The 12,691-nt window shown below is 39.9% G+C and overlaps 2 protein-coding genes across 4 annotated transcripts in view; one reads left to right on the forward strand and one right to left on the reverse strand.

Moving 5' to 3' along the window:
* The window catches only part of LOC128823384 (uncharacterized), a 34,835-nt gene extending 33,575 nt beyond the window's left edge, over nucleotides 1-1,260 (forward strand). Inside the window, exons 25-26 of the mRNA XM_054005630.1 lie at nucleotides 439-569; nucleotides 1,023-1,260. Of these exons, the coding sequence (XP_053861605.1) occupies nucleotides 439-569; nucleotides 1,023-1,260 (369 nt within the window). The remainder of the gene's footprint in view (nucleotides 1-438; nucleotides 570-1,022) is intronic.
* Nucleotides 1,261-2,963: 1,703 nt separating this feature from the next.
* BTG4 (BTG anti-proliferation factor 4) overlaps nucleotides 2,964-12,691 on the reverse strand; it is a 94,382-nt gene continuing 84,654 nt past the window's right edge. The window contains exons 1-5 of one of the 3 annotated variants that reach the window (XM_054005492.1): nucleotides 11,591-11,800; nucleotides 5,986-6,209; nucleotides 5,246-5,383; nucleotides 3,988-4,186; nucleotides 2,964-3,427 (exon numbers count right to left, since the gene is read on the reverse strand). In XM_054005492.1, the coding sequence (XP_053861467.1) occupies nucleotides 3,236-3,427; nucleotides 3,988-4,186; nucleotides 5,246-5,383; nucleotides 5,986-6,158 (702 nt within the window). In that variant the 5' untranslated portion in view covers nucleotides 6,159-6,209; nucleotides 11,591-11,800 and the 3' untranslated portion in view covers nucleotides 2,964-3,235. Of the gene's footprint in view, nucleotides 3,428-3,987; nucleotides 4,187-5,245; nucleotides 5,384-5,985; nucleotides 6,210-7,228; nucleotides 7,259-11,590; nucleotides 11,801-12,691 lie in introns of those variants that run through there. The other 2 variants (XM_054005494.1, XM_054005493.1) reach the window with 2 other exon arrangements.

Below are 12,691 nucleotides of genomic sequence, written 5' to 3' on the forward strand. Positions count from 1 at the left end.
TTTTTTAAACAAGCAGTAGATGAAATCCTCAACTGGTCAGCGAGGCTGACTTACACCAGCTAAGGATCTGGCCCAGTATTTTTTTTAAAGGAATGGTAATTCTGTTCCTCTGCTTGCTTAGCATCTTAACATCACCTGTTACGTTCTGAATGGACAAACGTACAGAGATTGACTAGAATGACTCATGTTTCATTAGACTTAGAGGTATAGCAGGGTTATGGAAGAGAGAATCATTGTTTCTGTAGCAAGTCTTATTGAAACTGCCTCAAAAGCTGACATTTCATCTGAAACTGTTTTGGGTGAGGAGGAATTCAGAATATCCCAGGGCAGTGTAAAAAGCAATGTCTTTGAAGATAAATTGCAGACAGTCCATAAAGGGCTTTTAAAACCAATACTGATGTGTCCTCCCTTTCTATCCCTATTGTCTGGTGCATGAAGAGGAACAGGAACCTCTTACTCCATACAAATCTTGAGGACCTGCTGAAGAATAAACCATCTGTAAAGAAGAAAGAGTTTCTCACCCCCACCTCAGCTGGCAGGAAAGAGAACAACTTTGGTGGGAGGACAAGGTGGGAATTATTTTTAGATGTTTTAATAAGTGGCATGCAAATAATTACAGTGTTCTGGCACAAAGCAAGTGTATTCCATGACCCCTCATTTGGTCCTGACCTCACCATATGATACCAAGCTGATCTTCCTAGTCAGGGAGTCTCAGGCACAATGGGATGAATAAAGAACAGCAGGTCAAGTTCTCTGCTGTTGTAACTCCATTGACTTCACAGTTCAACAGCAGTTTTGGGCCTTGAATTTTAAGCCTATGTCACAAACAATGACTTATCAAGCTTTTCCTTTGCTTCTCTCCATCCTACCACCACCACCTGTTTTATCTAGATTAAGATTCTGCCAAATAGTCCTCATCCTAATCCCACTCTCCGTGGCAGAAGCAGGGATATTGATTTAGCTGTGGCATTTCTACTGTCTGTCTTATTTTAAGTCATAAGCATTTGCTTCTATTTCTTCAGCTCAGAAGAGGAAAGCTGCTCTTACTTCAGCCTTTTGGAAGTGGAAGAGCAGTTGGATACATTAACTGAGGAGCTGGTGAAAGTCATGGAGGAAGAACATCATTTTTTAAAATATGCAGCCAATGAAGATTTGCTCTTTGATCATCTTAAGATAATTGGTTTGAAGAAAGACTGTTTGGTAAAGCAAATAGAAATATTAGAAGGGAAAATAGCAAAAGGCAGAGAGGTGTTTAAGTAATATTAATAACAGCAAAGAAATAAAATTGGTGACTTGCTTCTAGCTTGGGTGTCTGCACTCACCTTTACACACACAAAGTTTATTCCAAGACACGTGTATTGTTTTTCATACTCACTCATTATTAAATCTGATTTAAAGGCATCTATGGTAGCTTAAAAACTGACAGGGCCTAAGGCTAGTCGACTCCCTGATTTCTTCTGAAATATCCCTTAGCAGTAATAAGCAGTCAAGATATCTTGGTTATTGTCATTACACAAGCATGTGAAATCTCAGTTAACTGTCAACTTAGCAAAGGACTGTAGGTGGGGTTTTAAAACTGAACTCCCATCTGTTATGGTTATAGTGCTTAATAAGTGTGTTTTGATAACACTATATAGCACTAACCACTACAAACATTGGAGAGGACAGTCACACTGATCCCTAGCGTTTAAGTTTACAGGCAGACAGTTTCCTGTCCCATAGACATTCTAATTCTGAAAGGTACTGAGTACCTCTCGCTTAGATGGACTTCAGTGTGAGCTGAAGGCTAGATCCTCAAAAAGGTATCTAAGCTCTTAACTTCTGGGCTCAAGTGCCCTCAACTCCTTGCAAGATCAGGTCCTAGTTTACACTGGTGTGATACAAACAAGAATCTGAAGGGAAAGGAGCAGATGGCCTCACACAGGAGATCAGCAACACAGAAGAGCGTTTTGTATATGGATTTGAATGAGATTATTTATTTCTGGTGCAATGGTTGTGAATTATTGAATGTCTCTGCTCTAATACTGTCAAACATCTGACTCGACTGTATCCAATTCCTTCTATATTCTTTATTGGGTGATTTGATTGTAGTGGCCTATTAAAATAGGTACCTGTTATACCTTTAGAGTTCCTAGATCAAACTAAACTGTAATTTATAAGTTGCATTCATTTGTGAAAATGCAAACAAAAAAGGTTTTGAAAACAAAAAACCTAAACACAGGTCAGAGCTGAAGTGGCAGGTGTCCAGGCTCTCAGGTGTACTGCAGAAGTGAATGGGAAGCATTGCTCCTGCATTCCCAGCCCTACTTTATGTAAGTCACCTACCAGATGGAGATTGTTAATTTATTGGATAGTTTCCTGAAGCACTCTGTTAGATTGCTGTTAATATAGCAACACTGCAGGCTCTTTATGAAGCCTTCTAAATAGAAATACTGCCCACTTTATAACAAAAGATGGAGTCTTCCTACCTTTTGTGGAGGGATCATGTGGAGCCTATTAATCAACAGCAACTACATATATTCTTTGAAAGAATATCTATGCATAGATGACAGTCAAGGCCCATGTCAATCTCACACAAACACACACCCCTTGTTTTGGTTACATAGAGCCCAAGAAGATCCACCCAGACATCTGGAGCTGCAGGAGAATTCCAGGATCAAATACAGGATTTTTTTTGCCTGTAGCTGTGATGGAGAGAGGTAGGCTTCTGCATTCTCTCCCTTGGACCATGCCCAATCCCCACCACAACAAAGTATGTTTAGAGATTCAATGACCACTATACAAGCATATGTGACCTAAACTACACATTTCTGTTGAATTCTATCCTAAGAAAATATCAGTTTAGGATACTCTTATAAAGAGCTTTCAGTAGAGGAGGGAAGACTTTCTTTTGGCATTTACCCTTCACACACCTGGTTATAAATCACAAATGCAATATTTTTTAAAACCACAACTAAATTTATTAATCTCCATGTTTCCTTTTTAAGTTACAAATAGAATTACTAGTTTTCAGTATCTCTTATCAGAGCAATTTAAAAATACATTAAAAGTTTAATAAAATCTTTACATTTCAGGTACATAAAATTAGGGAGAGAGAAATAAAACAGACAGGAGAAGGCAGAATTAAGTGCTTTTCTGTTTGGATAGGTTTTGTGGAAGCATCAAGCTTCCTACCACAGAGTCCAGTATTTTAGTGACCCATAAGAGCCAGGGTTAGAGTGGTGCAGGCACTGCTCTATCGGTTGGTGTTCACCCAATGATATCGATCCATACGAGGTCCAGAAAAAGCAGCCATTGGCCAGTAGCATTTGAAGCCCTTGTGCTGGGGATAGTAAACACTTGCCTGATGAGGTCCATTGGTTGTGTAGGTCTTCTTGCGAGGATACCGAGACCATGGCTGAATGGGCAGCTTGCAGTAGTCACTGAACTAAAAACAAAAACAACGAGAAGTCCTTGTGGAACCTTAGAGACTAACATTTATTTGGGCACAAGCTTTTGTGGGCTAAAACCCACTTCATCAGATGCATGGAGTGGGGGGAAAAAAAAAAAAAAAAAAAAAAAAAAGCAGAATATATATTATAGCACATGAAAAGAGTTGCCTTACCAAGAGTGTGTGTGTGTGTGGGGGGGGGGGGGGGTCAGTGCTAACGAGCCAATTCAATTACAGTGGAAATGACCTATTCAACAGCTGACAGGAAGCGGTGAATAGGAATAGATTAAAGATTTGCATTGAGCTTGGCCTCAAGTTCCTTCTCAGGTATTACAGTTAGTGTGGAGATAAAGTCACTGCTTATTCATGCACATTTGTTGATTTGGGGTGACAGGAGGATCAAGAGCAGTACAGGCAGCCTACAGCGGTACTGACAGAAGAATTTGAGTAGGATAGTTTGGTCTGTCTTCCCCAGTAGATCATATTATAGGCCAGACTCTAGCTGTTTCCTCCTTTACAGCAGGAAAGAAGGTTAGGATACACCACCAGCATCTTACCTGATAGACACTGTTTGGGTTGCTGACAGTAGGGATAGCTTTAGCTTCCTTGGTATAGCCCTCCTCATCTGAGGAGGTGCCAGAATGATAATCCGAGGTTGCTTTGTCAACAGCGTGGCTGATGCGCTGAGAGAGTTCTCGGTCCTCCTCAGCACCTTCAAAGTGAACGACGGTGAAAGGCAGATTCTTCTCACCATACCTAGAGCGAGGGGGGAGTGTTTGCTCAGTTTCTTGCATAACTACAGCTTTGCACTAATACTATACAGGTCCACTGCTATTTACTCGCAGACCCACAGGTATGACATTACTCTCGACTGTCTTTATGGTAGAGTCCCAGGCTTTTAGTACCCTGTTATTACTTCTTTCCCATTAATGGGAAGATGCCACTGTTGCAGGTTTGTGGATTAGCAAGATACTAATTCAGGAGTTTCTGCTGTATTCCAGACTGAAGGGACTCCTCCTACAGGGAGAGTTGGTGAAGAGTTAAGAGAAGTTTTAGAGCTCGTCTACACCGGCAATGTTAGAGTGCTGCCATACATGGCTTGTGTCATTGCAGCAGGACACACACACACACACACACACACACACACACTGTCTACACTGGCACTTTACAACGCTGAAACTTGTAGCGCTCAGGGGGGTGTTTTTTCACACCCCGAGCGAGAAAGTTGTACCGCTGAAAAGTGCCAGTGTAGACAAGCCCTTAGTTTGAGAGCTTGGAGCCAGCACCAGTCCCTCGACAGTTTGTTCTATTCTAAAGTGCACCCTTCTAATCAAGTCTGACTAGTTATAGCAGGGGTTGACAACCTTTCAGAAGTGGCGTGCTGAGCTTGATTTATTCCCTCTAATTTAAGGTTTCGCGTGCCAGTAATACATTAACTTTTTTAGAAGGTCTCTTTCTAAAAGTCTATAATATAGACCTAAACTATTGTTGTATGTAAAGTAAATAAGGTTTTTAAAATGTTTAAGAAGCTTCATTTAAAATGCAGAGCCCCCTGGACTGGTGGCCAGGGCCCGGGCAGTGTGAGTGCCACTGAAAATCAGCTCACGTGCTGCCTTTGGCATGTGTGCCATAGATTGCCTACCCCTGAGTTATAGGATTGTAAGAAAATCCACAACTCCTAATCATCATATGCTCCTTTGTAAATACATTTTTAGAACCATGTCCACATGTGGCCTCTGGAATGCCTTGTATGCAGTGTAGCTGTGGACAACGAGGAGAGTAAGGATGTAACAGTCACCTGAGTTCAGGCCTCACCTGCAGCACACATCAAATGGATCAACCCATATGGTGATCTCTCTTGGCAAACCAAGGTTATCAAAATCCACATTACTCTCATAACAAGCTTGTTCCAGTAAAGGATCTCTTGTCTGATGTTTGTTTATCCGTATACACCTAAAGAGAGTAAATAAGGGAGAGTATTATACCACAGGGCTTGTGTTTACTGCAGTTAACTCAAATCCTATTCACACATCAAAACCTTTAGCTCAAGTGTGGGGATATTGTAAATTCAGCTTATCTGGGCCCTAAGTGCTATTCAAGATATAGCCTGTGTTAGCACAAATCAGTTGCCAACACAACCATTGTTGCTCATTTGTTATTTTGCAGTGTAGTCACTTTCACTCAAGTGGAGATTAACTTGAGTTAACTCTGCAGTGAGAGCAAGCCCTGAGTTATACATGCATTCTTATCAAGAAATCATTAGCTTCCCTAAGTGTGCAGCCAGCCTGCATTACCACATCTGCTCTATTCCTTGGCCCTTCATTCCTCCTATCAAGCTTGACAGGAAGAAAAAAGTTCTTAGTAAACCCTCTTCAGTTCATTGCTTTTTCAGCATTTGCCTCATTTGCTTTACTGCATCCTGTATTATTATTCCTGGAGTAGTTCCTACATTTTTACATGGATGTTCCCAGATTCTTACATTCGGTCTATTCCAGCTTGCTAGATGCTGGTCCCCCTTTTACCATAGGGCCAAAGCATGGGGCCAAGTCTGTTACCTGAAGGCTTGTCCCCTAGATGGGTTGTCTAGGTACCAGTGGTTCTTATACTTTTCAAACAGTATTGTTGTCAGCTTAGCTGCAAATTTCTCAGTTTTGTGCTTGCTCAGTTTGTCTTGCTTCTTCACCAGCCTTGTGATGAAAAAGACTGTGGCAGCAATTTCATCTTTCATTTTCTTTTTTAATCTGGAGTGCAGGAGGATGTACTAGCTGTTAGACCATCACTGCAGAGAGAGAGAGAAAGACCTATGCTGAAGAAACTCTAACTAGCATTAAGGTACTAATTAAGTTTCACTAAGGGCAAATGGTGAGAGGCCTAGACCAGCAAAACCAAAAAGACCTTAGACATCCTAGAGATACCAGGAAGTCACAATGAAGTGTTTTGTCACACAAGACTCAAATATTAAGCAACAGCATGACTGTCCTCTTCATCCTTATTAGTTTAAGGAAGACTTTTGTCAATTACACTATTGCCAGCCCCCCCATGTTCAAACTTCATGAATCAGATCCTCCCGCCAAGCCACCATTTTGCTTTAAAGATGGAGATTTTAAGAAGATGGGTTTGATTTTTGAAGCCTTTAGGGTGCACTCAGGTGACTTTTCAAGTTTCTCTGCAATCATGCCAGCTAAATGCTTCCCCCCCCCTCCTTCCTTTAAAGGAAAAAAAAAAAAAAAAAAAAAAAAAAAATCTCAGTTACAATTCCAGGAACTGGATTAAAAAAAAAACAGCCACCAAATATCAAAACTCATAAGAGTCACAAGTTGTCACCACTATAACTAGTTGTATGAATGAATAATGAAGGATTTTAGCTAGGCTAGTGTTCTCAGTTTATTTAGAGCATCCCAATAGAAAAACTATCACTCCAAGAATGAGCATTATTTTAACAAGTACCAGTTGTAGGCATAACAAGCTTATGAACAAGTGTAGAGTACAGGAAATTTATTAAGATAATGTAGTCTTGCCTAATAGGTTGCTTCTGTTTACAGAGAAGTTACCTAGTTACAGATGCTATTCACATTACTCATCACTGAAGTATTAAGCACCATAGAAGAACATATAGAGATTAGAGAAACAGAAGGCAAGGCAGTGCTCCCACCCAACAATTATTTTTGGTGTACTAGAGTCAAGGGTGAGCAACATCTATTAGGGAGTTATATCACTTAATTAACCCTCAGTCCACTGTGTAGTGGATATAGTGTCATAATATAGTCCTTTTTCATGCCATAAAGGGGTAAATATTACCTTTAAAATGGTCCCTGTCAGATAAAAACTGATAAAATTCCAGCAACTTTAAAACTCTCAGATATACTTTAACTACAATAAACAATTCAAAATACATTCAACAAAAACATGTGTTTGTTGCCTTAGTAAACCATATACTCAGAAACCACTCACACACATACCAACTGTCACCACCTACTCTTACAAGCTGCAATCCCTTCTACTCTACAATCTTCTGCTTCAGGTGTATATAGAACTAGAACTCAACTGGCTGTTAAGAGCTTAACAACTGAACAGATGTGTTCCATTATGCTGAATACAATTTGCTTTCTTCCAAAGCTGTGACACTCTGGTTACTTTTTCCAGGCCTGAGAAGAGCTCTGTGCAGCTCCTTAACTTGTTTCTTCCATCAACAGAAGTTAATACATTAAAAGATATTATCTCATCTATCTTGTCTCGCTCATATCCTGGGACCAAAGTAGCTACAACAACACTGCAAACATTCAAGACTACTGTCAATTTATCTGTTTTCAACACCCAGGAGGCTTCCTTTCTGAAGTATGATTAATTCCGTACTTTCTTCAGTCATGTTTATCTATGTAATACCCATTAATTTTAGTATCTGTGGGGAATATACATAATCAAGTGAAGCAATACCAGATTAAATAATTAATCATTAATGTTATTCTCTATAACTGCTAATGCAGAATTGAAACAGACTAGCTATTTTCCCTGTGTAACCCTCAACTTAGTCATTATATATCTTTGAAAATTGTATTACTCTGCATTTATAATTAAAAATAATATATTATTTACTTCTATCAATAATATGTATATTTTATATTACTTACAATAATTGATATTTTTCTGAAACACTTTTATAAAGAAGAGCTCTAGAGATTATTTTTAAAGGGTTTAGAAGAAGGCACTTTCTCAAAGGTGAGCCCTTTGTTGTTCAAGAGTTTGGATAATAATTAGCTAATGGCACATGGAGAAAGAAGCTGATTCTCTTCATCTGTTTGGGGCCTATTGCCATCTCTAAGACGTGCATTGCCATTGTCAGACAGCAAGAAAGGAAAGACTAAGGTAAAAACAGGTTAGCATCCAAATTGCATTTCTGTTGCTAGAAACAATTTAAAATAATGCATAGATATGAAGAAACGTATGGTCCCAATTGTGCAAAGATCTATTCACTTGCTAACCTCACACACATGAGTGGTCTCATTGACATCAATGGGCTTTGTCAGGTATGTGAAGTGAAGCATGTTCCCAAGCCTTTGCAGGACAGGCGCCTAAACCTGCATTTTATGAATGGCTTTGTATTTGTGGATTTCTTTTGCCACTCACCAATAACGCCTTGTTTTATACTAGTGTCCTCTTGTGCCACTTAAAAGGTCAGTGTTTTCAATTTAAACTCCTGTTTTAAAGAGACAGCAATAGATAAGGAGAAGATAAGCCTCCACGGATTTATCATTTTTCCACTTCCTATTCCTCTCCTGCCTACATACTTATATGACTTCTATTACCAAATAACCTAAGTACATCACAATAGCTGTGTGGTATGGTCTAGTAGCTAGTGCACTAGAGTGGAACTCAGATTACCTATGTTCTATTCATGGCTGTGCCACTGGCCCATGGGTGACCTTGGGCAGGTCATTTCACCTCTCTGTGCCTCAGTTTTCCCATCTTTAAAATGGGCATAATTATACTGACCTCCTTTGTGGAGCTCTTTGACATCTACTCATGAAAAGTATTGTGTAAAAGCTAGGTATTATTATCCCTGCTTTATAGATGGAGAAACCTAAAGCACAGGGAAGGGAAATGACTCTTTAGAAAGTCAGTTTTCAAGCCAGGAATTGAACCCCCATCTTCTCTAGCCTAGGTGAGTGTTTTATCCACAGCCTTCATTCCCAGGAAATGCCCTGCAATGCACAGTGCAACGTATGATGATAAATATTGGTTTTGTTTGTTATATGGGTAAAACTTGAGTCATTCTTTCTCTTTCACATACAATATAACGTGGCAATAGCTGTCAGTGCACGGCTTTCTGGAGGATGTTGCTTGACTGCAGGAAACAATTAAAATGTATTACCATGTAGATTTTCCCTAATTCCCTGCAAGGCTTAACAGAAGTCTTAGTTCCCTGCTGTGGAGCCCATATTGATCCCATGGCACATTACACACCAAAATTTGCACTGGGCAAGGAGTAAGACACTCACAAACAGGCACCTTTAGGCACAACGGTCTGTGGCACACTGGACTTTCATGCCAGAGGCCTGAATTGCATTCTAAAGATTAAAAATAGCTTTAAAGAGGCGAGATTTTGGTGGGTAGCTTTCTGGGCTGAATGCCTCAGACAAAAGTTGCAACCACATCAGTTTCTCTTTGTTTCTAAATATCTGTTGTGTGAAGGTTCCAAATGGAGGGCATCTTTTAATTGCACTGATTTTGCTAACAGGATCAAAAATGGAACAGAGGGAGGCCCTTTGTGGAGGGGAGGGGTGGGGTGGGGTGGGCAAAAGTGGAGGGAGAGAGCAGGGAAGAGTTGTAGCAGAGAAAAACAGCTAGGGGCAGGTGAGGAAGCAAGTTTGATATTATCACATTCAGTACTTAACCCAGGCTATCATCTCACAGCCCTGGGTTTGGTCAGTAGTGCCCATTCCTACCTTTTACTCTAAATACTTCAGGGCAGGAATCTGCCGCTTGCTGATAACATTTTACCACTGTACAGTGAGTGACAATTAACAAGGATTAGCGTCTATCCATTAAAAAAATATTTGCCCCTCCCATGGAGACCTTTAACTTATTTTAGGCATAGACAAAGAAAAATGGAGTAACATCAGGACAGTTTAGGGATTAGGTTAGGTCATCCCTGTAAAATTTCAACCTATTTTAATTTAGGGTAAGTATTAAAGAGAAACTGATATTTACTGTCTAAAATTACAGAGTATGCACAATATGCCATTGACATCAATAGGAGTTTTGTCATTGGCTTCAACACAGGATCTGATCCTAAACCAGTAACGTTTCAACAATCATTCAGGTGCTCTCTTTGAGCTTCCCCATTGAAATACAGTTTCGTTTTGGGTTGGTGAAGCACATCAGCTGATGGAACTTTGAACCGTCTCCTGGCTATTACTTTCTCTGACTTGTCCAGGCAGGCCCTGAGAGTTATGAAATAGTGAAGCAGAATAATCAAATGCCTGGATTCCACAAAAGGACAATCAAACAGAAGCCTAAGTTCCCTCAACACCTCCTTTTGTTCAGCTATTTGTGCAGATATTTAATGTGCAAACTGTAAATCAGCTGTAAACAAACTCTGCACCTGAGAAACCAAACCAACAAAGCACATAGCAATGGGACTATTCACAGAGTAAACTACTACTCATTGGGAGTCAAGGCTGAAGCATCTGGCCCTAGATTCAGCTAAACTCAGCCACTTTAGAAGTCACGCGTCAAACAGAAAAGACAACTAAGTACGGTCCTTGGCAACTTTATATTCATCCTGATGGCTCAAGATATTGAGGTTATCATTGATTTAGATAAAAGGTACTAAATGTTTTTGACTGAACGCTTCTAACATCATCCACCAACATGGTAATATAGAAGCACTTTTTGTTAATTATATCACTGAATGGGAGCCAGAAAAGTACAGAATTTTTCAACTTGCTGGCTTCCCATTCCAGCGAGAAAGAAAACTGCCATTTCCAAGTTAGGCAGATTTATTGATTTCAAATCATTTATACTGTTGCCACTTGTCACTGACTTACTTACAGGAGAGGCAGCCCTGGTTTTCTATATTTAGATAATAAACAGCTAAGAAACCCACTTCAAAGAGAAAGTTTGAAAAGAATATTCCAATGAAAGATCCAACCAACAAAAGCTACATATTAACAGAAACTGTTAGAATCCTGACAGCTTTTGCAAAGAAGTAAAGAATGACGACTAGCCAGATATTTTGATTAATAAGTCATAGGAGATAAATGGGGGGACATTTGGTCCCTTTACAAAAGAATGATTTGTTGAAATCACTGCATTCCACTTTCTGGGCACATAAAGCCTGATCCAGACCCGATTAAAATCAATGCGAATCTTTCCATTTACTTCAGTGGGCTTTGGATCAGACCCCTAACTCAGCACAAACATTCTTAGTTAGATTAAATTACGGATCTCCCTGATCACCAGGCAAGCCTAGGCATGAACTACAAAGGGAAAAGAGTCAGTCACAGTTTCTCTAGTAACTGCAGGCCAAACCAAGTGCTAGCACTATTTTCCTAAACACATTGATGGTTAGGGCCACCCCAGTAGAATTTTTGCAGTTACATTATTTTACAAAGTCCATTGCTAACGAATACGGAACTGACACATCTGTGTGCAACTTACTTTTAAGAACCTTCCTTCTGCCTGTTCTGAATTACTTTTTCAAAAGAAAACATCTTTTTTATTTGGAAGCAAACTTCTGATGTCTGTTTATCGAGGCATCTGCCCATACAGGTGTGATTGATAAAGCCCGAGAGATCCCTACTCCAGGTAAGGCATCTGACCTAGAACTAATGATCTTGGTATAAAATCAGTTAGCAAGAGCCATTCTGGAGTAAAAAAATCCTTGTTGGTTAAGAGATTAATTTGTCCTTGTGGGAGGAGGGCACTGTGCATTTGTTTGTTCTGGCTGCATTTCAGCCTGTTGTTCTGACAGGACTTGACCTGCCTCTAGACACAATAATGTGTGAGTAATAGTGTTGCCTTCACAAGGTGCCATTTCAACTGTGAGCAGCAGGATGCTGCAGGGCAAGGTAACTTTTTTTTGGCATTGTTGGGCAATGTGATGCTAACAAAAGACACGTTCATTTAAATCTTCTCAACAATCTCAATGCAAAAAATTCCTGGCTGAAGCAACATAGAAGTTATTTTTAATTGCAGCCATAAACCAAACATTTTAAGATGCTTTCGATAGCGAGATAGATGGATTAGATTAACATAAATAGTAGACTTTATTAAGCAATATGTATATAGCGATTTGGCCAAGCTAATTACATTAATTCATATGGGCCTGATTCAAAGCCCTTTGAAGTCAAGGGAAAGACTCCCACTGATTTCCGTGGGCTTTGGCTTCTCCTCTGTAAAAGCACTCAGGTTGTGTAAGAAAGCATGCGGTACAAGAAATAAGGTAGATTTCAGACAGGATATAGTGATTCCACTAACTTAGGATGGGTTCAACAAACACAGAACAGGTTCTTCCTCATGGCCCTAGCTGTAAATCTCTGGGTTTGAGGCCTGTTTGTATTCCCATATCTGCGAGTTACATTGTGTTTCCTGTGGTTAGAAGGGATCCTATGAGGTTTGTATGCAGGCATGTAGCAATGTTGAATGGCCTCTAATATTATTAATTCAACTCACACTATAAAGTAGGGGTCAGGGAAGAATTGTGGTTTGCTCAGGGGTATGGTGACCAGACAGCAAGTGTGAAAAATTGGGACGGGGGTG

This window comes from Malaclemys terrapin, chromosome 15, assembly GCF_027887155.1.
Source record: "Malaclemys terrapin pileata isolate rMalTer1 chromosome 15, rMalTer1.hap1, whole genome shotgun sequence".
NCBI lineage: Eukaryota > Metazoa > Chordata > Testudines > Emydidae > Malaclemys > Malaclemys terrapin.